The 25,348-nt window shown below is 40.5% G+C and overlaps 1 protein-coding gene across 1 annotated transcript in view; it reads left to right on the top strand.

Annotated features, from left to right (window-relative positions):
- Nucleotides 1-25,348, top strand: part of TRPM1 (transient receptor potential cation channel subfamily M member 1) — a 76,224-nt gene that overhangs the window by 47,891 nt on the left and 2,985 nt on the right. Inside the window, exons 22-26 of the mRNA XM_050796075.1 lie at nt 825-1,017; nt 2,587-2,607; nt 3,358-3,502; nt 4,725-4,927; nt 5,582-5,714. Coding sequence (XP_050652032.1) covers nt 825-1,017; nt 2,587-2,607; nt 3,358-3,502; nt 4,725-4,927; nt 5,582-5,714 — 695 coding nt within the window. The remainder of the gene's footprint in view (nt 1-824; nt 1,018-2,586; nt 2,608-3,357; nt 3,503-4,724; nt 4,928-5,581; nt 5,715-25,348) is intronic.

Genomic DNA, 25,348 nt, shown 5'->3' on the forward strand with positions numbered 1-25,348 from the left:
GAGACAAAGGGAGCCCAAGGCCAATTCCCAACCTGTACTCCAGATGATCTTCAGCTCATTCACTCTGGCCTGGAGTGAATACAGGAAGTTCATGTGATTAGACCATGATGACTTATACTCCAGAACAGGCCAGAGAATATGAAACTGAAAATGAACCAGCAGGCCATCCTTACATTACCTAAAAGAGCCTCAGTGTTAGGACTGGTGCAAGAAGAAAGCAAGCCTCCTACCTTTAGGAAGGATTCTTTAAAGGCAAGTGGTTTTGAGCTAAGGGATGTATGCTTTAGTAAACTCCAGCAAGGGCCTCCATCTTGAACAAGGGATGTTCAAAATTAGGAATTATACCAGTTTAGTATCCACAGTAACCAGGGCATTGCTCACTGTAACCACTCAGCACTTGTGTAGTGAATGAATAAATGTTGGTCTACACTCTCAATTCATTATTGTTTTATTTCCTTAGGTATTTCCTCCTCTTACTCCTTAGTATCCCTTACAAACTCCCATCTTTTCTCATAATTCTTCCCTTTGTCCATTTGCAGTTTTAGTTACTAAGGTACATGTGTTTATGGGCAATAACAGAGGAGAAGCAAGAAGGATGAAGAGCCGATGAGGCTAGCAATGTTCTAGAAGACATTCTAGGCATAAAGCATTGCACGGAGTAGGAAAAAGCCTTCCCAGGGATGGGAAGGAAGGAAGGGAAAGAGGCTTTCTTCATCCTGATTAAGAATTCGTGAAGTGCTTAATTGGAGAGAGCAATATAATGAGCCAGGGTGAACTTGGCCCATGAGCCAAGACAGTGAGAGACAAATGTTCTCCTTACTCAGATGATCGACATGCTGTACTTTGTGGTCATCATGCTGGTCGTGCTCATGAGTTTTGGAGTAGCCCGTCAAGCCATTCTGCATCCAGAGGAGAAGCCTTCTTGGAAACTGGCCCGAAACATCTTCTACATGCCCTACTGGATGATCTATGGAGAGGTGTTTGCAGACCAGATAGACCGTAAGAGTAGAATTCATAGTAAGATTCTCTTCCCTGCTTCTGAGGCAGATGATCAGTTCCAAATTAATGGAAGAGCATGTATTAATATGGAAATAAAAAATATTTGTCACTCCACCATAGGCATCAAATTATTTTACAAAGAAATAAGAACAAATTATGGAACATGGATTTTCAGACATCAGTCATTTCTTTTATTCTAAAAATAATTCACTAGAATTCCAAAAGAGTCTCACTTCCCTTGAACTGGACCTGATGGACATCCTGTCACATGAATGCAGTTCTAATGCCAATAGCCTAGTTTTTCTTCAACCCAGTATCTCCCCACCCCAGGATAAGGCTGGTAGTGTTTTCCAGTAGAATGAACTAGTGAACAGGGCAGAGTAACTGGTACGTCCCACCATCCTCTTCTTCAAGTCATCAGAGCCCATTTTCCACATAGCTACCCATTTCATCTTCACTACTAGAGTGCTATTTTGTATTATCAAAAATAATCTGGATGTCAGTAGAGGAAATGGGCTATGATCCTGCACAGATTTCTGGGGAATGTAGGCCCAGCTCCTCTGCAGGCTGAGCTGGTGTCTTCTGGATTGAAGGAATGTAAAGCTCAAATGTTCTTGTACCTATTTCACCAGGACAGTTGAATAAATGTTCCACCAGTGAAGGAGGCACTTTTAGCCCCATTTCCATTTCAGGACCAACATTTTCATTTGCATGTTGTAATTTATCATAAAGCATCAGCTATAATAGCATGTTGCTACTTCCAGAGTTCTGCTCTTTGGGAATAGAAAGTTTCTATCATCTTCCTCTCGTATAGAATGTAGGGCTGTCTGTGTATCTACTGTCTCTAGTTTAGACAATAACCAGCTCATGCAGTAGCTTCTAACTTTTATAATGTCATTCTGACCATATCATTATTGCAAGTATTGCAAAGTCAACTATTGAAGTGTGTTAGTAGCTTGGTAAGCCAGAACATAAAAATCTAATTTGGTTTCAAAAGAATATTCGTTTAGGTAGACATACATACATGTTAAAAGTCCCTGGATTCCAGGCATAAACTGTAGTATTTTTATTGTTGGACTTTTTTTTTTTTTCATTAAATTGGGTTATGAGAGAAGATAAACAGGTAAACTTTAGGCTGTGCTATTCTCAGTAACATAATTAAATGTAGGTTTTTGATTCTTGATCTTTTAACTAATAATTTTGTAGTTATTTGTGCTTATGAGGTGTTTGTGTTGGAATATAGGGAATGTGTGATTGGTTAACCTGATCATCTGCCAGTAACATGTCTTTTTCACAGTATTTTTAACTAGTGAGCTTTTGCTTTTGCTTATGACATAAGGTAAAATAAATATCCATGATATATATTTTCTAGAATTATTAATGTATGTAATTCTTCTAAATAGATCACTGTTTCTAAGTGTGAATCAATAATTCCCAAGCTTAAAATATTTGTATTTCTTCACAGCAAAACAATTATGTTGTTAAGTCACTTGTTTTACTTTTCTCTCAACCATCATATTATTTTCTTTCCTCCCCTCCTGTCAAAACAAAACAAAACAAAAATCCTGCTTTCCAATTGTTATGTAGTCTACGCCATGGAAATTAATCGTAAGTTTACATGGAATTGATTATTCTAGTCTATGGAATGTGTTTCTTAATTACCTTTTCCTTAGCTGATTACTAGTAGTCTTAAACTGTTTTCAAATACTTCTCTTGTTTTTTGGTGCTAGTACTTTTTAAATTGCCAGTAAAAAGTAAAGAGAACCATATATTCACTGTTGGGATCACCCTAATTTTTTTAGAGGAGAAATAGACCCCCTGTGATGAAAAGTTGCATTTCAAATGAGCAGAGGGGGAAAAGATTATTTTTCAAACACGGCACCAAAACAGTTGATTAAACAATTTGGGAAGTAGAGGGAATCCCTAACCCATACGACATAACAAAAATATTTTCAAATTTAATGTATCAATGAAACCAAGAAAACAACCAGAAGACAACATACGCTAATGTTAAATAATTAGAAGCCACAATGACTTTCAAATGGATAACAATAAAGGGAAAAAAGATAAAGATACATTTATCTGCTTAAAAATGAAGACTTTTGTATCTGAAAGCCACAATAAAGAAATGGGAAAATGTTTAGAAATATAACAAAGAATGACTATCTCTGAGTGCAGATATGAGTTTCTGACCTTTTTCTTTGTATGAGTTTATTTTTTCCCATGGAAAAATATTGCTTATGAAATAAGAAAAAAATCATATTAAAAAAGAAATAGGTATTGAAAAACATATGTAAGAGATATTTATCCTTTTCATTATATGTAAAAAGCAAGCACAAAACAATTTTTTTCTTTCAGCTCCTTGTGGTGAGAACCTATATGATGAGGAGGGCAAGCGGCTTCCTCCCTGTATCCCCGGTGCCTGGCTCACGCCAGCACTCATGGCATGCTACCTACTGGTCGCCAACATCCTGCTGGTGAACCTGCTGATTGCTGTGTTCAAGTACGTGTCACAGCCGATGAGCACATGCTTATTATTTATTACTCAGAACTCTCCCAAGATACTAATCTCAGAACTCTCCCAAGATACTAATATATTTGCAGATAATTTATTTAGGGTTTTTAAGTAGATCCAATTTTTGCAGTCTCTTTGTTCAAACTTAATCAGTCTTAATGTATTCATAAATCAAGAGTTGACACTTAAATACATTTAAATTTAATCTTGGTTAGTATTTTAACACTTTAGTGTGTATTTTAATCTAATGAAAATATTTTCTTAGATGAAAGTCTCCTGGGGTACAGAAGATTTGATCAAGTCATGCTTTTCATTCATCAGTAGAGGTGCAAAAGGCAATATTAGTTTCATAAGCTGTTACAATTACTGTAATATTAGGTAAAGCATTTTTTTCTGATCATTTATAGAATAGAAGATAAAATGGCCTAAGAAAAAAAAATGGCTTAAAGGATTAAATCAAGTTTCTTATAAAACCTGCCTGTTTGGCATGTTGTGTTGAGTATGTTGACCATGCTCAATAAATATTGAAAAAAATTTTAGCTTCTAAGATGAAAAATATAGAGGGAAAAATCCTTCACAGAAATATGCAATCTTAGAATTGAACAGGGCATTGGAGAAAACCTGGTCCAAACTTCCAGCTTGAGAGATGAGAAAACTAAGGTCAGGGAAGGTAACTGGCTTTCCTAAGGTCCCAGTATTGGTAGAAAATGAAATCATGCACTTACTGCTTCCTGTTGGAAGCTAAAATAAGACAAAGATTGTACCTACCCCACGTCCAAAATAACGAACCTTCAATCAAATAAGTACATTAACTAATTAATTCAGTTGGAAAAAAAAAATAGTAGTCATCTACTTGTTAGACTGAATTGAAAGTTTAAACATGTGAAAACGTTTAGTTAAATGGCTCTTACCTCTACATGTAGGAAATTAAATTTCCTGAGTATACAAGTAGATTGTGGTGTGGTTTTTCAAGAAAGCAGTACATAGCAATTTATTAAACTTAGCTATTTATGAGTACAATGTCCTTAAGCACAGATAATCCACATTGATGGATAAACCAAAAGATTGAATAATCAAGGAATCAGTGCTAAAGAGCACTAAAAGGCCATCTCATTGAGTATTTTCATTTAAATGTGAGTAACTCTGACTGATCTGGGAAATCACTATAAAAAGTAATATAACTAACTGTAAAAATGTCTTCTTTTTAAAGCAATACCTTCTTTGAAGTAAAATCAATATCCAACCAGGTGTGGAAGTTTCAGCGATATCAGCTGATTATGACATTTCATGACAGGCCAGTCCTGCCCCCACCGATGATCATTTTAAGCCACATCTATATCATCATTATGCGTCTCAGCGGCCGCTGCAGGAAAAAGAGAGAAGGGGACCAAGAGGAACGGGATCGTGGATTGAGTATGTGCAGGGTTCTTCATTTCTAAGTTGGGCTGATTTCAAAATAGTGTTCTAATTGGACATCCTCACAGAAATCTCACTCAACTACTTGCTCGTGTGAAAAGCACCACACTCAGTCCAACTGCTGTTCTTTTCAAAAGGCTTCTCATTTTGTATCCATTTTATTCTAGTTTCGTTAATTTGTTAGTAATTGATATTAGGAAAGCCAGCTCATGGAGATTAGAAGTTGAGCTAATTCTCTAAAATAACTCTACTCTATAAATTTCTGTATAAATTGAATGCTCCTTTCAAAACGTCTTAATTTGTTGCATCTAAAGCAAATGAGAAAATAATGCTACACGTTTCACTCTATTCATAAAAATAAGTGCAAAAAGTTTTCCGGGAAATATTACTTGGCTTTACTTTCCCAGTAAATGTAATTTTTTTTTTTTTTTTTTTTTAATGTTTAAAAGCGGGCCGTTTGGCTCCAACTGATACAGGGTTGGGACGTATGACAACTCCTTTTTGGATAAAAACCAATTGGAGTAGAGGCGAACTGCCTTAGAAATGGCAGAGAAGAGAGTTTAATTAAAGTGGGGCTGTGAAATTCACATTGACGCCACGAAACTGATTCTTCTTGTTTTTCACGTGGCCGACACTTCTCCCTTCACACAGAGCTCTTCCTTAGCGACGAGGAGCTGAAGAGACTGCATGAGTTCGAGGAGCAGTGTGTGCAGGAGCACTTCCGGGAGAAGGAGGACGAGCAGCAGTCGTCCAGCGACGAGCGCATCCGGGTCACTTCTGAGAGGTACGTGTGGCGTCCCCACAGCCGGCCCGCGGGCCAAGGGTTTGCAGACTCGGGCGCCCCACTCTATGAGGGATGCCAGAGTTCATTTAAATATGCACTCCGAGTTCTCATGTTTTATTTAAACTTTAAGTTTTAACGGGGTTCCCACGAAATAGTGAGAAAGTTCCTAGGTAATGACTGTGCATTGGATGTAGAAGGGAATGACATTTATTGCAAATATCCCTGGCCAAAAGAAAACCTAACAGTTCTTGACTACCTTCACCCCCTACCCCAAAGTGGGGGGGTTTCCGCAAGGTTAATGGAAGCTACAGAAAGCCATCTTTCTCCCAGCTCTTGCTCCTAACTTCCCTTTGCGAGCGTGGTCCTCCCCAGGGGACTGCCCTCCTCATCCTGCCTAGCTGCTTGCTGCACCTTGGCAACACCTTTCCCAGCCTCACAGGGCAGAGGAAAAGGCTCCCTCCTGGGGCTCCCCTGAGAGTGGGAACTGGGAGGGGTGGGGTGCAGGGTTGGGGGTGAGGTGTCTGGCCCCATGAGGGTGGGAGCCGCCAAACTAGGGCAGGGTCTGTCTTTCAGACACCTTGACATCCTCAGTACCCAGCAAGGTCAGCCTAATCTCCGCGGTAATGCTTAATAAATGCAGAGTGAATGAATGCAGGATGTGTGAATCAATGAATGAGTAAATGAAGTCAGGTCAGGAGGGACAGAAATGGTGACATTTTCCAAACTTGGTAGTATTGCTCTATCCTAAGCTGGGAAAGAGCAACTGGCAAAGGGTAGACAGGAGCAATTGACCTTCACTGTCTGCACTTTTTATCATGTAAGTTTTGAGAGCCTTTATCATGTACTAAAAGCATTTTCAGCTTGCTAAAGATCTTGGTGACTGATAACACACTGTTCGAAAGGGTTTCAATGCCAAGGTGGCCAGAAGGATGAGCTCAGAGGAGCCATGCCTAGCTCTGCTTTCTATCCTTGAGTACACAGAATTAAAGTTTCCTAATAGACACATTGAGAGCCATAAAAACAGGATGGGACTTCAAAAAGATATTGCAGCTGACAGTTCCCAAACAATTACAACAGAATTCATAGATGCACCGTAGGTCTCCCTGGCGCATGTTCAGGCCAGTGAACTCTGCCCCAGCCCACAGGAGGGGAGATGGCAACTGTGGGTCCCTGGCCCTGGTGCCCTCCTAGACCCAGTCACCTTGTGACCCAACCAAATCCAACCAGCTAAACTCTAGGGTTACCTGCACCACCTTTCTTCCTTACCAAGGTAAATTTTTAACAAAACTTTGAAATGTTTCTTTGATATTTTAACAGTAATTGCTAAACTTTCAAGGTATAAAAATTATTTCTTCATGAGAAAGATAAGGCACCCCATGTAGATAGTCAAATTTCCACTTTTTAGTTAGACATTAACTTGAATGTAATTTTAACCAGTCATTTACAGTGGAGATTGTGTTTTGTTTTGCTCTGCCTCCCCCTCTCCCTTCCCCGGCATTCCTTGGATTTTTACCATTCTTGGACCAAAGCGCCAAGAATGTGGTTATCAGGTCACTACCAAATTGCATTTTTCTCTGGGGGCTCTGTGCACACGTAATAGGGATGAAAGTGTGTAGGGCAGAGAAAACATGCTGCTTCCTGTTTCCCTCGGCTGAGATCCCAGGAGTGATGGGAGCACATTCTTGCCCCTCCGTTTCCCTTGGCCTTGTCTAGGCTGACTCACAGGTGAATGCCCAAGACAGAAAGAGGAGGAGGCTTGAGGAGAAGGGAGTTTTCCTTCCCTCTTAGCCAGGCCAGCTGAGAAGCAAGGGATAAGGTGGGAGGATGGAAATAAAAGTAGTTATTTGTACCTAATTTTGGGCACCTGTGACTACTTTAAAAATCAAACTTGAAGTACTCAGGCATTTCCGCTATTTCTTTAATATTCGTTCTATATAAAATTAGTTTTATTTTCTGCATCGCCATTTCCCATTTGATGATTTTCCTGCTCTTCTCTCGGTGGTGTGTTCACCACCACCATTCAGTTTGTAGGGTCTCGTTAGGAGCATGTCAGCCCATGCCTTGTCTCCCTGTTGTCTTGGTAGCTTTCAGAGCTGAGCTACTGATTCTCGTGACTCAATTTTATAAACATGTTCACACTGGATGGGTACCCATTAATCATTCTCCTCCACGCAGGGTGCTTTTAGTGCTTCTTTGCAGAAACTAAATTCAAGGTTCTTTCTTAAAGCTTTGAAATTCACCTATATAATGCTAACAATTTAACCATGTTTTTTTATCATAAAGTTTCAACAGTTTGTAAGATCCAGCATTCAGTCCTGCAATGAGATTTGCAATATGATTCAGCATTGATTGACACAACACTGGGTTGCAGGAGGATATTTAACCCCAAGTCCTACCAAGCATGCCCACTTAGATGTCTTAGGGGCCCTGCTCTCAGGGTTCTCCTCCCAAACTTGGACTCTAGTGTCTGTGAATGGCATCGCCATTAAGCTCAATTAGCAAACTGGCAAATCATTGTGGCACCTCCCTCTTCTTCACTAACAATCATCAAGTTCTGTTTACTTCCCCTCATGAATACATCCTGGTTCACTTATTTTTTCCATCCCTACCCCAACGTACCTAGTACAGGCTTCCATCATTTCCACTTCCATTCCTGTAGCTGCCCCTACCTGAGCTCTCCATATTTATTTCTGCTCTTTCAATCCATGTTACGCTGTCAGCTCTCAAGGGATCCTGTTCCCTCCTGCACTGGCTCTCCTGAAAAGCCCTCTGGGGCCCCCACTGTCCTTAGGCCTGCAAGGCCCTGCCCTCTCTCCAGCTTTGCCCTGGACTATCTTCTCCTTCATGCTCTGTATTCCATTTCTCGGCCTTCTTTCATTTCCTCAAAGCACTGCTTCCTTCCTGCCACAGGGGCTCTGCATGGGCTGTGCCCTCTGTCTGATGCACCTCACCCTCCTTCCCTGCTCCTCTTCCTTGGATCTCTGCCCAAATGCCAGTTCCTTATGGGAGACTTCACCACCTCACACCTTAGACTAGGTCAGGACCCTCGGGCCTTAAGCTGCCTGAAGGCAGGGCCATGTCTAGTTTTTGTCCACCATGACATACCTAGAGCCTGCACATCTCCACATAGTAGGAGCGAGCCTTTTTTTTTTTCTGACAGGGTCTCACTCTGTGCCCAGTGCAGTGGCACAATCAGGTCTCACCACAGCCCCAACCTCCTGGGCTCAAGCGAGCCTTCCATATCAGCCTCCAAAGTAGCTGGGAATACATGTATGCGCCACCACGCCCGGCTAGTTTTTCTTTTTCTTTTTTTTTTTAAATTTTAGTAGAGAGGAAGTCTCACTGTGTTGCCCAGGCTGGTCTCAAACTCCTGGCCTCAGCAATCCTGCCTCAGCCTCGAGATTTTTTTGAATGAATGAATGACTTAAAAGCTTTTCTCCTGATTCGAATATAAATTTCTATCCCATCCTCAATGAGTTCCCTCCTGGAATATCAAAAAGGAAACCAACTATGCTCCCTCCAGGTTCAAGACACTGGTTTTACTACAAGGAAGTAGGAACAGACTCAAGAGCCAAAGGATTGTGCCACAGGAAGGATAACAAGTGTTGGTGTTGGGACCATCTTTTTGCTCAAAGGGATAACATCAAAGAGCCATGAGGGCTGGTGGGATAACAACATTTTATAGACAACTCCTTTTTTATTATTATTTGTAGAGACAGGGTCTCACTATGTTGCCCAGGCTGGTCTCAAACTCCTGGGCTCAAGCTGTCCTCCTGCCTCAGCCTTCCAAAGTGCTGGGATTACGGGCATGGGCCACCATGTCTGGTCAACTTCTGGCAGCATGGCCAAAGTAGACCTCGTCAACCCATGTGTTCTGTCCTCATTGCTCCAGGAGAACATTTGGCAACATAAGTCCTTATCATTGGGCGCTTTGAGGCTATCGGTGTCCTCTGCAGATCCACTATGGAGCACACTGTTCTCTTTGTGGTTCAGCATCCCTTATCACAGGTTCACAGTTTCAAGAGCAATTGGGCTAGAAAGAATCTTTCCTGGCAAAATTTTGTCTGAGACCCAACTTCCTTTCTCAAACAACGAGAATTATGTTATCCAGTGTGTTTTCCTTTTTTCCATGGCTTCAAGGAAGCTTAACGCCAAACTTAATATTAAATTATAAAATATATTACTATAGGATTTTGAAATATGTGGGGTACGTTGCCTCTTCTTTGCTTTTTTTATATTGTCTACATCAATTTACATACATTTTATTAATGTCTGACATTTCACAATATGCAGGATACAACTCATAAATTATACATTTTAAATGTAGTTGGCCTTGTACTTAAGAAGCTATGGGTCTCAGATGAGCTAAACCTATAATAGCATTTTCTGATTACCCCAAAACTTTCTGGGTTAAGTGGTTTCTTGTCAGATTTGAGGATATGGATTAAAGTGTTTTGTCTTTTTTTTTTTTTTTTTTTTTTTTTTTTCCCCAATTCTAGAGACTGGGTACTGCTTTGTTGCCCAGGCTGGAGTACAGTGAGATGATCATAGCTCACTACAGCCTCAAATTCCTGGGCTCAAGTGAGTCTCCTGTCTCAGCCTCCTGAGTGGCTGAGGCTACAGGGGTGCATCACCACACCCAGCTAATTTTTGTATATTTTGTAGACACAGGATCTCACTGTGTTGCCCAGGCTGGTCTGGAACTCCTGGCCTCAAGCAGTCCTCCTGCCTTAGCCTCCCAGAGTGCTGGGATTACAGGCATGAGACATCACGCTCCATCCTGGATTGCCTGTAGGCTTGATGGGAAATCAGCAATTTGTGGCTTTGAAATCTTTTTATTTGGCATCCTTTTCCCATGTGACCAGAAAGAGAAGTGACTGGTAATGGAGACCTACCTAGAAGAAGACAAGATAGTAACTAGAGGAATTGAAAGAGAGATCGGTCTTAGGAAGGAAGTGGAGGATTCCTTGAGTGTAGAGAAGGTTGTAGAATGGCAAATGTACAGTGATGGGGAAGACGTTTGGGGATGATCCTGTCTGAATACCTTAATCTTCTAAATTCATAGGGTTCAAGGTTGCTTGGATAATAGGAAGGGGATGGCATTAAATGTTGGAGTTTTGATGTGCCAGTGGATGACACCCTTGTTCCTGATCTGACTTTGAAAGCCAATTCAGAGACAGATGCAGACTTCAGGGGGATAGAGATAAAAATATCAGTTTTATTAGTAATAAAAGTTGTACTGGAGGGTGTGGCTTCATTCTTGCCTACTAGTCACCCAGAATTAGGGATACCCACTTAGCCACAGGCAGCACCAGCCATCGCAGGCCTCCCTTCCCACAGGCAGAGTTAGCCTGCACGCTAAGCCTACCAGATGACCAAGATAAAGAGATAGACAAGCATGCGGTGTCCTGGTCCCCAATCTCCAACCACATGAGTAGTCCTCCTCCAAAATAAATAAAGGCCTGGAATGAGGTCAGATCATTACTAATGAAAAGTCCACACACATAGAAAGAAAAACTGGGCATGGGTAAAGTGTACCTCCCCAGCAATCAACATCACCGACTTAAAGCCAGTAGGAAGGATTCAAGTCAAGTGAGTTCACTTTTAGGGGAAATATGGCAGGAAGGAGATAACCAGGATTACTTGGCAGGAATAATTAAGATGCAAGTTAAATTAGATAACATGACTTGGTACTGGGCCAGGTCATTGAGGTTCTCATGACCTTCATCGGTGACACCATACAGCTGAAAGGCAAGGATACAGAAAGACAACCGTACATAGGGCATGGATGCTGAAGGAGGCCATGTGCCCAAGAACCAGTCTGTGGAGAGACCTCAAAGATGCCAGTGTTTGCAAATGGCTGCATAAACATACGACATTGCCTCCAGGCACCAAATATCCTTGCTTAGCCCTGGAGTCCTGGTAGCAATAGGTGGGAGATAAGGGATTGGCACTAATGTGTTGCAAGTAAGGGAGAAAGAATGTAGGTTATTAATGAGGGCTTCACTTCATGGCCAACCACAGAATCTGGCCTGAATAGAAAACAGAACATAACCAGAAAAGGCTAATGATTAGATGACCTGAATTCTAGAAACCTAGGAAGTCTGGGGTATTTAAATGAGGCAGCATAGAGCTAGAATCCCAGAAAGCTTAATATTCTTTTAGTAACTATTCGGTATACTGTTTATTAGAAAGAATGAAAAAGCCAGAAGAAAGACATGAGTCTTGGCCGGGTGCGGTGGCTCACGTCTGTAATCCCAGCACTTTGGGAGGCCGAAGAGGGTGGATCACTTGAGTTCAGGAGTTCAAGACCAACCTGGTCAACATGGTGAAACCCCATTTCTACTAAAAATAAAAAAAAATTAGCCAGGCATGGTGGCGCAAGCCTGTAATCCCAGCACTTTGGGAGGCCGAGGTGGGCGGATCACTTGAGGTCAGGAGTTCAAGACCAACCTGACCAACATGGTGAAACCCCATCTCTACTAAAAATACAAAAATTAGCCAGGAGTGGTGATGGGCATCTGTAATCCCAGCCACTTGGGAGGCTGAGGCAGGAGAATCACTTGAACCTGAGAGGTGAAGGTTGCAGTGAGCCAAGATAGCGCCACTGCACTCCAGCCTGGGTGACAGAGTGAGACTCCCTCTCAACAACAACAACAACAACAACAAAAAGACGTGAGTCTTGTTCTTTTATGATTAGTCTTCATTTAGTCTTTCACACATAAAAACTCTGTAAGTAAGCACAACAAGGTTTTATCCCGGTGTTCTTCCTATAACTACTAAATGTAAAAGGCAGCCCTGTATTAAGAAGTGGATGGAAATTAAAATAGCTGGATGTAAAATTTAGAGTGGATAAGACAACTTTATGATCAGTAGTCCTGGAATTAAATTATAGGGTAGGAATAGTTTATAGTTTTAGAACTCAAGTATAGAATACCATGGGATCTTGAAACAGGGGTTTCTTCAAGTATGAACTGGACCCAGCTCCACTAACATCATGTCTTTATGTTAACATTTAACTCTATCATTAAGGAAATGTTCCCATATAATTTGTGAGATTCTTTGCAGGTGAAGGGTGATTGTTTCCCACGAAAAGATAACTGCATATAAAACAAGTTTTAGGCCGGGCACAGTGGCTCACGCCTGTAATCTCAGCACTTTGGGAGGCCGAGGTGGGTTGATTGCTTGGGGCCAGGAGTTCGAGACCAGCTTGGCCAACATGGCAAAACTCCATCTCTACTAAAATTACAAAAATTAGCCGGGTGTAGTGGCACATGACAGTAATCCCAGCTACTGAGGCACGAGAATCACTTGAACCCAGGAGGCGGAGGTTGCAGTGAGCCAAGATTGCACCCCTGCACTCCAGCCTAGGCAACAGAGTGAGACTCTGTCACAAAAATCTAAAAAGGCCAGGTGCAGTGGCTCATCCGTGTAATCCAGCACTTTGGGAGGCTGAGGCAGGTGGATCACCTGAGGTCAGGAGTTAGAGAGCAGCCTGACCAACATGGTGAAACCCTGTCTCTACTAAATACAAAAAATTAGCTGGGCGTGGTGGTGCAGGCCTGTAATCCCAGCTACTAGGGAGGCTGAGGCAGGAGAATTGCTTGAACCCAGGAGGCATAGGTTGCAGTGAGCTGAGATTGCACCATTGCACTCCGGCCTGGGTAACAGAAGTGAAAGTCTGTCTCAAAAATAAAATGAAAAATAAAAGAAATTTAAAATTTAAAAGGCCAAGGGCAGTGACTCACACCTGTAATCCCAGCACTTTGGGAGGCCAAGGTGGGAAGATCACCTGAGGTCAGGAGTTCGAGACCAGCCTGACCAACATGGTGAAACCCCATCTCTACTAAAAATACAAAAATTAGCCGGACGTGGTGGCACATGCCTGTAATCCCAGCTATTTGGGAGGCTGAGGCAGGAGAGTCGCTTGAACTCAGGAGGCAGAGGTTGCAGTGACACGAGATCACGCCACTGCACTCCAGCCTGGGCGATAGAGCGAAACTCCATCTCAAAAATAAAATAAAATAAAAAATAAATAAAATAAAACAGGTTTTAACAACTGTCTTACTACGGAACTCCAAATGTTTCAGTCCTTCCTAGGAAAGACACACAGGGACTCTTACCACAAGGAGATGAGTTTGGACCTTATGTTTAATAGACAAGAGTCTATGCAAAGTCCAGTAAAGTTATGCCATACATAGGTATTCTCTTGGAAGTTAATACAAAAGTTCCACAAATTCATATATTGTCGTGCCTATTATTTGAATGAAACAGAACACATTATGTACAACCCCTTAACAAAAAGTATGTTTTCATTTAACCACCTTCAGGCTTAGTGGCATCATGTTCAAAATCAAATATTCTTAATAATAGATATACCCCGATATAGAGAAGATTTGCAATGATATTCACACAGCCATGTCCTTTGACACTTGTGTAGCATTTACAGTTCACAGAGCACACAGTTCCATTTAATTCATTTAATTTAGTTGCTATCATGCTGCAACTGTTGTTAATGTTTGATAAATCACTCCCCAGGGACAGAAGCACACTAAAGAGGGGCTGGTGGAGTATCTTCATCCCAGATGCAAATGTGGATGGGCACATCTCAGAGGGAATGCTGACACTAGCCACACGTTAATCAGAAACAGCTTTTGTTTTTTCTCAAAACCAAATTAAACAAAAAGAGTCATGATATGTAATGTCATTTGTTAATCTGGTACAATATTTTACTTTATTTTATTTTATTTTATTTGAGACAGAGTCTTGCTCTGTTGCCCAGGCTGGAGTGCAGTGGCATGATCTCGGCTCACTGCAACCTCCGCCTCCCAGGTTCAAGCAATTCTCCTGCCTCAGCCTCCCGAGTAGCTGGGACTACAGGCGCACGCCACCACATCCGGCTAATTTTTGTATTTTTAGTAGAGACGGGGGTTTCACCATGTTGGTCAGGCTGGTCTTGAACTCCTGACCTCAGGTGATCTGCCTGCCTTGGCCTCCCAAAGTGCTAGGATTACAGGTGTGAACCACCGCGACCGGTCGACTTTCTTAATTTAAAAAACAAGGTTGTGTGTGTGTGTGTGTGTGTGTGTGTGTGTGTGTGTGTACACCAGGTTTTGAGACTGATTAGGGCATTCAGGTGTATCCTTTTAACAGAAAAACCTAAATATTTAATCTGTGAGTCAAAAGAGAAATATGGGCGTGGAGGGACACAGCTATTATTAATCAAGACTGATTAAGCACATGCGGTTCTGGGCTCCTCGTGACTTGAGTAGCAGTACACATGATGCAGTTAAGGACAGAGCAAATATTGTAATAAATCAAGTGCAACTTAAATTTCTATTCAAAGTCAGGAGAATGATTAATTGGAGCCCAGACAGATTCTAGATTTCATTTGTTTATAGATTCCTTTGATACAAAAGGATGGAGGGTGGCCCTCAGGAATTGCTCTTAGGCCTGCCAGTTAAGAAATCATGTATTTGGTGGTTAGAAAAATGGCCTCATTAATGCCCTTTTCAAAAGTATTCATAAGTGGAATTTTTTTCTGAAAAGTCAATGCTACCATAATGTGAAAAATAAAAACCTAGTGGATCTACTTAGAGCATCTACAAGTAAATCCAAACCCAGAAATAGTTACAGAAGCCACCAACTTCAATTGGAGGGAAAGGAAGATAATGAGCCTGATCAGAAATCAGGGTCACCGTGTGTAAGAAAGCACACTTTGCACCACACAGTACCACTATTCAAAGAAATCATTTATTAGCGCTGAATACTTGTTATACTAAAAACATAGTTATAAGTTATTTCACTATGTGATTTGAAATATTTGAGAGTATTGGCATATTTTGTAAAGTGAATATTATTTTGAAAAATTTTGCAAATCCTAAAATAAATAACATAGCCATGATAATCTAATGAAATCATGCCTAAAGCCAGGATGATAACATACGTTTACACGCAATGGCTGAGGTCCCTGACATCACCAAGACAGCTTTCATTCATCTAGTCCTTCCACAAACATCAGAGGTTAGCTGAAAGCTCTAGGACAGGTTTTCTAACAGCTGGAGTCATCAAATGCCTTGGCATTTGGGGTTCTCAAATTCTAAGATTATTTTATTTTTAAATTTTGATAATGATGGCATGTTTGCAAAGGGTCCTTGTGGAAATGTGGGGATGAAGAACAAGATGAGACAGGATGGGAAGATGAGGGCAGATTCTCAAGAGCTTTGAATGCATATGAGGAACAGAAATCTCTATAGGATGTTAAGATTAAGGGCTGCCATGGATGGAAGGGAAGAATTAAAGCCACATTTTCATAGCACTTTACATAGTATGAGAAAGTGTCAATGTCCATATCATAGAATAGGGTTGCCAATGGAGACTATAAGGTTTTCCTTTAACACACTCTTTGGTGTGTTCATTGCATTCAACACTGTAATGAAATTGTGTTTTTATCTAAAGTGTGATGGGAAGCTGCTATTATTTTAAAGCAAAGATTGACGTGGTTGTGTTTCTGTGTTATCTTTTTGGATTGGAGTGAGAAGACATTGGAGGCAAAGAGGCTGTTACTGATAACTAACATTTTTTTGCTTTATCAGCTTGGGGTACAAAATGAGGTCATATATCTTTTTTCTTTTTCTTTTTTTTTTCTTTAGACGGAGTCTTGCTCTGTCACCTAGGCTGGAGTGCAATGGCACGATCTCGGCTCACTGCAACCTCCGCCTCCTGGGTTCAAGCAATTCTCCTGCCTCAGCCTCCCAAGTAGCTGGGATTACAGGCGCATGCCACCATGCCCAGCTAATTTTTTATTTTTATTTTTTAGTAGAGATGGTGTTTCGCCATGCTGTTCAGACTGGTCTCGAACTCCTGACCTCAGGTGGTCCATCTGCTTCTGCCTCTCAAAGTGCTGGAATCACAGGCGTGAGCCACGGTGCCCAGCCAAGGTCATATATCTTTTAATATTAAATGAAATTATTCTTTTACTTCATCTCATCTGCTTATAATCTCATCTGTTTATTCCAAGAGTACCTTTTTCCTCTTTCTATTGTCCCATAGCCCCACCCCCACCCCCTGCCTGGAGTCAGGTGCAGGAAATCCAGAAGTCTGGTGAAGTCCCCACCCATTGCATCAAAATTCAAGAGGGTGAAGTCAATCTTTGCTCTTTGCTCTCTGTGTCCTCCTGTCACTTGGCTCTGGCAGTAAGTGCAATCATGGAAGTGCAGGGCACAGAGGATTGATTTGAGCCCCAGCTTTCTGGCTGGAGGATAGCAAATGGGAGCGCTGAGGAACTGGAGATATCAGGGAGACAGTAAGAGAGGGGAACTTGGAAAAGTAATGCCATAAAGTTATGAACTCCAGAGCTCACCTGCAGACTGTGTCTGTCAGGGGTGGGGGAGTCTGCTCCTTATTCACATACCAAAGGTATTGAATGGGGTGACATGAACAAAAGCAGGTAGAGTAAGGAACTCTGGAATTCTGCCCCACCATAAAAGCAACATCAAAGTTGGCAAAAACTGTCAGAGTCTATATTCTGTGGAACTCTGGAAATTAAGCAATGGCTTATTAAGCAACCTAGGGCATTCTTATTTAAACAAAATGGCTGGATTTTGATCAGAAAAGTAAGCTTTGTGACATTTTAACTTAGCCCTGTCCTATCCTCTGCTCTCCAGTTTAGTGGTCGCCTTGAAAACAACAACCTGCATTCCTAGTACCAGCAGGAGCAGAAAGAATCTCATATGCAAAGAATTATAATTACTTGTTTTGAAATTACAGGGCAGCTCCTTGAAAGTCTGGCTGAAAGGTTCGTCTTTATTTCACCTGAGTTGGAACAGGCCCAGTACTAAAGCTTCCAGTTAGAAGGGGTGGAGGAAGGGTTGTCAAAAACATTTATAGGCAAAGGGTTTAGTGCTTGCTCCCTGAGGTGACAGATGACAGCTAGGGCAAACAACAGACTAACCAAAAAACTAGGGAGAAAAACTGATGTCCATAACAGCTTTGAAAAGCTCTGACACATTCCTGGGAATCTAGAAAGCTATGTGCGTGCACAGGGCTGTGTGTATACTCCGCAAAGACCTGAGAAGGCTGTAAGCTCATTTCTGGCTGACCTGACCTTGAGACTCTGTGCAAGCAGGAAGTGAAGGCTAAGGCAAAGATGTAAACTGCCTGAATGTTGAAGATGTGCCTCTATATACACATACTTCTTCTCAGAAAAGACTAGAAGATTTTGTTGTTTTTGTTCCACACATTTAAGGAAATCTCTAAGTATTAACTGACCACTAAGCTAATAAAATACAAACTTTAGTGGCCAAACAACATAAAGAATATAGACTTTACAAAATTATTTCAGAAAAATCACTAAACAAACAACAACTACACTAAGAAGCAATAACAACAAGCCTGAGAGGGGAGAGAATCTGATTTCTAGAATTGCCACATTACAATACTCAACATGTCCACTTTTAAATAAAAATGACAAAACATGCAAAGAAATAAGAAACTATGGTCCACACATAGGAAAAAGGACAATCTTAAAAACCGTCCCTTAGGAATCCTGGATGTTAGACATTTTAACAAAGAGTTTAACTCAACTATTTTAGCTATTTTAAGTAGATTTAAAGACCTAAAGGAAATCATCTCTAAACAAGTAAAGGAAAGTATGAGAAGGATGTTTCACCAAATAAGAGACTATCAATAAAGAGGTAGAAATTATATCAAGTAGTAGATGATGTCTCAAAAAAAAAGAGGTAGAAATTATATATACATATACATATATATATATGTATTTTTTAAATAGGTCAGGCACAGTGACTCATGCTTGTAATCCCAAGGCTTTGGGAGGCCAAGGCAGGAGGATTGCTTGAAGCCAGCAGTTCAAGACCAGCCTTGGCAACATAGCAAGACACCATCTACATAAAATTGTTTTTAAAACTTGACAGGCATGGTGGTGCATATTATGGCAACTGGCCAAGCATGGTGGTGCCAGTAGGTTTAGTTACTTGGGAGGCGGAGGTGGGAGGATTGCTTGAGCCCAGGAATTCAAGGCTGCAGTGAGCTATGATCTTGTCACTGCATTCCAGCCTGGACAATAGAGCCAGACACTGTCAAAAAAAAAAAAAAAAAAAAAAAAGAAAGAAAAAAGAAAGGAAGGAAGGAGGAAGGAAAGGAAATTCTGACATTGTAAAGTACAATAACTGAAATGAAAAGTTCACTCTAGAGGCCCAATAGCACATTTGAGCAGGCAGATTAAAGAATCAGCAAACTGGAAGATAAATCAGTTAAAATTACCCAGTCTAAGGAACAGGGGGAAGAAATGAAAAGAAATTGAACAGTCTCAGAGACCTGTGGAACACCATCCAGCAGAACAACATAGGCATTATGAGAGTTATAGAAGGAGAGAAGCAAAAGTGGCAGAAACAATATTTAAAGAAATAATGACCAACATTTTACAAATTTAATGAAAGACATGAATCTACATATCTAAGAAGCTCAATGAACTCCAAGTAGGATAAATTCAAAGAGATCTATACTAATTAACATTATAGTCAAACTGTTAAAAGCCAAAGGAAAAGAATCTTGAAAGCAGCAAGAGAGAAGCAACTCATCACATGCAAAGGATGCTCAATTCGATAAAAAGGCTGACCTCTCATCATAAGTCAGAAAGACCAGAAGACCTTGGGAAGACATAGTCAATGTGCTGAAAGAAAAACTCTGTCCACTAAAAATTGTATATGCAGCAAAACTACCCTTTAAAAATGAAGGATAGATTAAGATATTCCCAGATAACCAAGAACTGAGAGAATTCATTACTAGCAAACCTACTACAAGGGATACTAAAGATAGTTTTTCAGGCAGAAATGAAGAGACATAAGACAATAACCTAAAATCCACATGAAGAAATAAAGAGGACCAGTAAATGTAACTACATAGGTAAATATAAAAGGCATTATATATTTATTTTTTGTTTGTAACTACTTTTTATTTTCTACATGATTTACAAGACAACCACATAAAGCAGTCATTACATATCTATGTTGATGGGTACACAATGTACAAAGTTGTAATTTGTGATAATAACAGAATAACATGGGGGGAGCATGGAGCTTTATAAGAGTAAAGTTTGTGTATATTATTGAAAGTAATTGGTGTTACACCAGATGCAAGGGCTCACACCTCTAATCCCAGCACTTTGGGAGGCGAAGGCAGGTGGATCGCCTGAGGTCGAGAGTTTGAGACCAGCCTGGCCAACAAGGTGAAACATCAGAAATAATAAATATGTTGATAAACGTAAAGATGAATCTTCTCTTTCTGAGTTCTTTAAAGTATATTTGACAGTCAAAAGCAAAAATTGCCATATTGTCTGATGGCGTTTTCAATATTTGTGGATGCAATGTATGACAACTGCAGCACAAAGGGCTATGGGAAAGGGACCTGTATGGAAGTAATGTTCCTACATTCAAATTGAAGTGGTGAAATACTGATGCTAAGTACACTGTGAAATGTTACTATCTATTTGTAATCCCTAAAACAACCACTGTAAAATCTATAGTAAATGCTCTAGTCACTTCCCATCTCATTTCCTAAGGCCATCATCACCATGATACCAAAACCAGACAAAGACAATTGAAGAAAGAAAACTACAGACCAATATTCCTCTTGAACATAGACACAAAAATTCACAACAAAATACTAGCAAATTGAGTCTAGCCACGATCAGGTAGTTTATCCCAGGAATAAAAGGCTAGGTCAGTATTTGAAAACAATCAGTGTAATCTACCATATTAATGATTTAAAGGAAAAAATCCTATATGTTTCTAGCAATTGGTGCAGAAAAACCATTTGATGAAATTCAACATTCATGATGATAAAAAATACATTTTCTAAAAGCCTCTCAGCAAACTAGGAACAGAAGAGAACCTCCTTAATCTGACAAATGGCATTTACATAAAATCTATAGCTAACATCATGAAAGACAGAATGCTTTCTCCCTAAAACTGGGAACAAGGAAGAACGGCCACTCTCACCACTTCAACAATGTACTGGAAGTCTTAGGCAATGCAATAAGGCAAGGAAAAAAAAGTCTTATATGTCTTGGAGAGAAATAAATAAATACATAAAACCATTCCTATTTATAGATGACATGATTATCTATGTAGAAAATCACATAAAATCTTTAAAAAGCAAAATGAAACAAATGAAAACGTCCCAGAAGTAATATGTGAATTTAACAAGGCTACAGAGTACAAAGTCAACAAACAAAAATTAATCTTATTTCTATATACCATCAGTGTGTAACTGAACATCGGAATTTTTAAAATAATACCATTCTCACAGAGCTCTAACAAAACTGAAATACTTAGGTATAAATCTCGTAAAGTATGTATGGGATCTATATGCAGAAAACTACAAAGTGCTGATGAAAGAAATCAAAGATCACTTAAATAAATGGGAAGATAAACCATATTTGTGTATTGGAAGACTCAATGTGGCACAGATGTCAATTCTCCCCAAATTTATCTATAGATTTAACACAATACCAATCAAAATCCCAGCAGGATATTTTGTAGATATATCAACTGGTTTTGTTGTTGCTGTTGTTGTTGTTGCTGTTGTTATAGATGAGATCTCCCTATGTTTTCTGGGCTGGTCTCAAACTCCTGAGCTCAAGCAATCCTCCTACCTCAGTCTCCTGAAGCACTGGGATTATAGGCATGAGCCACTGTGCCCAGCTATGTCAACTTATTTTGAAAATTAAATGGAAAGGCCAAGGAACTAGACTATGTAAAACAATTTTGAAAAGAAGAATAACATTAGAGGAATCACACTACCCAGTTTTAAGGCTTACTGTGAAGCTATAGTAATGAAGACAGTGTGGTATTGGTGAAGGGTCCAACACATACATAAACGAAACAGAATAAAGAGTCCAGGAGTAGGCCGGGCGTGGTGGCTCAAGCCTGTAATCCCAGCACTTTGGGAGGCCGAGACGGATGGATCACGAGGTCAGGAGATCGAGACCATCCGGGCTAACACGGTGAAACCCCATCTCTACTAAAAAATACAAAAAATTAGCCGGGTGAGGTGGTGGGCACCTGTAGTCCCAGCTACTCGGGAGGCTGAGGCAGGACAATGGCGTAAACCCGGGAGGCGGAGCTTGCAGTGAGCTGAGATCTGGCCACTGCACTCGAGCCTGGGCGACAGAACGAGACTCTGTCTCAAAAAAAAAAAAAAAAAGAGCCCAGGAGTAGATCTACCCAAATAGAGACAATTGATTTCTTTCCTCAAAGGTGCAAAACTAATTCAACGAGGAATGGATCATCTTTTCAACTAATGGTGTAGGACAGTTGGACATTGTTATGCAAAAAATGATATCAACACATATAAAAATCTAAAATGGAGCATAGATCTAAATATAAAACACAAAACTATAAAATGTTTGGAAGAAAACATAAGAGAAAATCTTCACACCTTGGTAATAGACAAAGGATTCTTCAATGCAACACCAAAAGCATAATCATGTTAATCATATATCTGACAACAGACTTTTATACAAAATATCTAAAGAACTCTAAAACCCATAATAACCCATAGTAAGGAAAAAATGGCCCAATAAAAAAATGAGCTAAAGATTAGACTAGACATACCAGAGAGGACATAAGGTTGTTAAATATGTACATACAAAGATGCTCAACATCATTAACTATCAGTGAAATGAAAATTAAAACCAGAATGAGATACAGCTACACACCGAATACAAGAGCTAAAAATAAAAAAAATTAAAAATAACAACAGCCAAGAAGGATGCTGAGCAACTGGAATTTGCATACACTGCTGGTAGGAATAAAAAATGGTACAACCACTGTGAAAAATGGTTGGGCAGTTGCTTATAAAGTTAAACATACATTTACCCTATGAATCAGCAATCCCAGGTATTTAACTCCTAGGTATTTATCCTAGAGAAATGAAAACATGTTCACACAACACCTGTACATGAATGTTTATAACAGCTCTTTTGCCAAATAATGGAAACAACCCAAATGTCCTTCAACAGGTACTGTGGCACATCCCTATTAGATATATATCTTTGCCAGGTATGGTGGCTCATGTCTGTAATCCTAGCACTTTGGGAGGCTGAGGCAGGTGGATCACCTGAGGTCAGGAGTTCAAGGCCAGCCTGGCCAACATGGTGAAACCCCCTCTCTACTAAAAATACAAAAATTATCCAGACATGGTGGTGGGCGCCTGTAGTCTCAGCTACTTGGGAGGCTGAGGCAGGAAAATCGCTTGAACCCAGGAGACAGACGTTGCAGTGAGTGGAAATTGTGCCACTGTACCGTAGTCTGGGCAACAGAGTGAGACTCCATCTCAAAAAAAAAAAAAAAAAGAAAGGAAATAAAGAAATAAATCTTTAAGAAAGCATTAACTTTAATTAAAGGGAAAGCCAAGTGAATTACTTGGATCTGGAATGCTTTATATTCTATGATGTGCTGAAAAATATTTTTTACTCAGTGCTGAAAGGAAAACTGGATTAAGACTCAGAAAGCTACACAAATAACTTCTTTGCTGATTAATCATCTCTCACTATGAGCTCTATCATGAATGATGGATTCTCTTGTGTTTTTCTGCCATTTGATGTGTAAACAGATGTGAGGCTCTTGTCAAACTGATTCCTAGATAGCCATTTCTCTATCTGAAATGGAAACCACTCTTTGTGTGGGTGTCGAGGTTTGTAAAACGTTTTAAATAATTATGGGAAGTTACCAACCATGGTTAACAAAGGAGATAGATCCTCATTTGTCCTTTATGTTAATCATTTCAGATGTAAGTGAACTTAAACTCATTTTTATCTTTCTTCTTTCCTACATACTATAAAACTCAATGCAACTTCCCTTCATTTGGCATAGCTGTTTAAAATTTGCTGTATCCATGTGGTAGCTGTTCACAAGCTCCAAACAAGCAACTGACAATTTCTCTGAACCCAAGGCACATTATTAAGCATTGTTTCTTCCACAGCTTCAACGAAGGGAGCAACAGTAGGGATGGGAGATTTGAAACACCAAAAAAGGAGCTTGGTAACTGATTCAATGCAGAGGGGAGGGGAGAGGAGAGAAGTGAGGGGAGAGAGTTAGTATAAGGGAGATCAAAGAATCCAATGACTTTGAGGTTTCTTTTTCATATATGAGTGGCTGAGAGTGCTGTTATCTGAATTAGGTAATAAAGGGGAAAATAGGCAAAACTATAAAAGATTTGAAAGGAAAAATATTTATCTTCATTTCACCAGTGTATTTATTTAGAAAAGTTTGCACAGCTGCAGTATCTCTTACTGTATGTTTGTAAAGAAACTCAGGTTTGACTGGGGCAATGTGGGTTTTTTGATACAAAAGGAATCATCAGGGTAATAGATCTGAAGGGAGTAGGGAATCTTGATTGATTGATTGATTGATTGATTGAGACGGAGTCTCACTCTGTCATCCAGGCTGGAGTGCAGTGGTGCGATCTTGGCTCACTGCAACCTCTGCTTCCTGGGGGCAAGCAATTCTTGTGCCTCAGCCTCCCAAGTAGCTGGGATTACAGGCACGTGCCACCGCGTCCAGCTAATTTTTGTGTTTTTAGTAGAGACAGGGTTTCACCATATTGGCCAGGCTGGTCTCGAACTCCTGGCCTTAGGTGATCCACCCGCCTCAACCTCCCAAAGTGCTGGGATTACAGGCGTGAGCCACTGCACCTGGCCAGGAGCCATTATTTTTAACGAAGAACACCAAGTCTTACTCAGAAGTAATGGAAAGTTCATAGTGAAAAATTCTTCTGTTGGTCTCTGAAATGCAAGAGGAGAGAGAACCCTTAGAACCTACAGTGCCTGTGATACAGAGGCTTTAAAAAAAGGAAGCCAGGACTTCTCATACATGGTGAATTTGGTCCTCCCTGGTGGCAAACTTCCAGGAAGCCAGACCCTTCCTGCTCAAGTGATGTGGTTTCCTATAGTACATATAAATAGTTCTCACCCCAAGAAAAGAGTTAAGAATAGAAGCCAAGGAACCACACATACAAACACAGACACATCAGAGCACAGCTGTCAATGTGGCCAACAGAAGAGTGGCATTAGCAAAAGAAACTCTGGGAGAAGGTGGGGCAAGGTAGCCACAGAAGCTGCAGGGTGGGGCTGGAGTTCAGGAGATGCAGTCAAGCACGGAGCAGACTTAGCAGTGCAAAGAGCAGCAGGCAATCTGCCCAGAAGACAAAAGAGTGGGGTGGCTGACCAAAATGAAATGGATGGATAAGAGCAGAGCCAGCAGAACGAGTGAGGACATGTATAAGGATGTGCAGAGAAGGCAGTAAAGACCTTCGTAGGTCATACAGATTGCAACACAAGCCAAGTCTCCCTATGTTTTTAAGAAAGCTGGGAGAAAATAAAAGCATAATGGAATCAGACCTAAGTGTTTGCCATCACACAGGGATGAACCAGCCAGAAGAGTAGCCAGGACTCCCAGCTCCATCCTGGGGACAAATTCAACTTTTAGAAAGCAATCCTCAATCCTGGGCATACCTCGCCTCTTAGAGTTAAATTCCTATTGAAATAATTCATACAGTTTGCAGTAAAATATAAAACAAAGTCTGTACCAGTGGATTTTAGGCCAAGCAACATT

Source organism: Macaca thibetana, chromosome 7, assembly GCF_024542745.1.
Source record: "Macaca thibetana thibetana isolate TM-01 chromosome 7, ASM2454274v1, whole genome shotgun sequence".
Classification (NCBI taxonomy): domain Eukaryota; kingdom Metazoa; phylum Chordata; class Mammalia; order Primates; family Cercopithecidae; genus Macaca; species Macaca thibetana.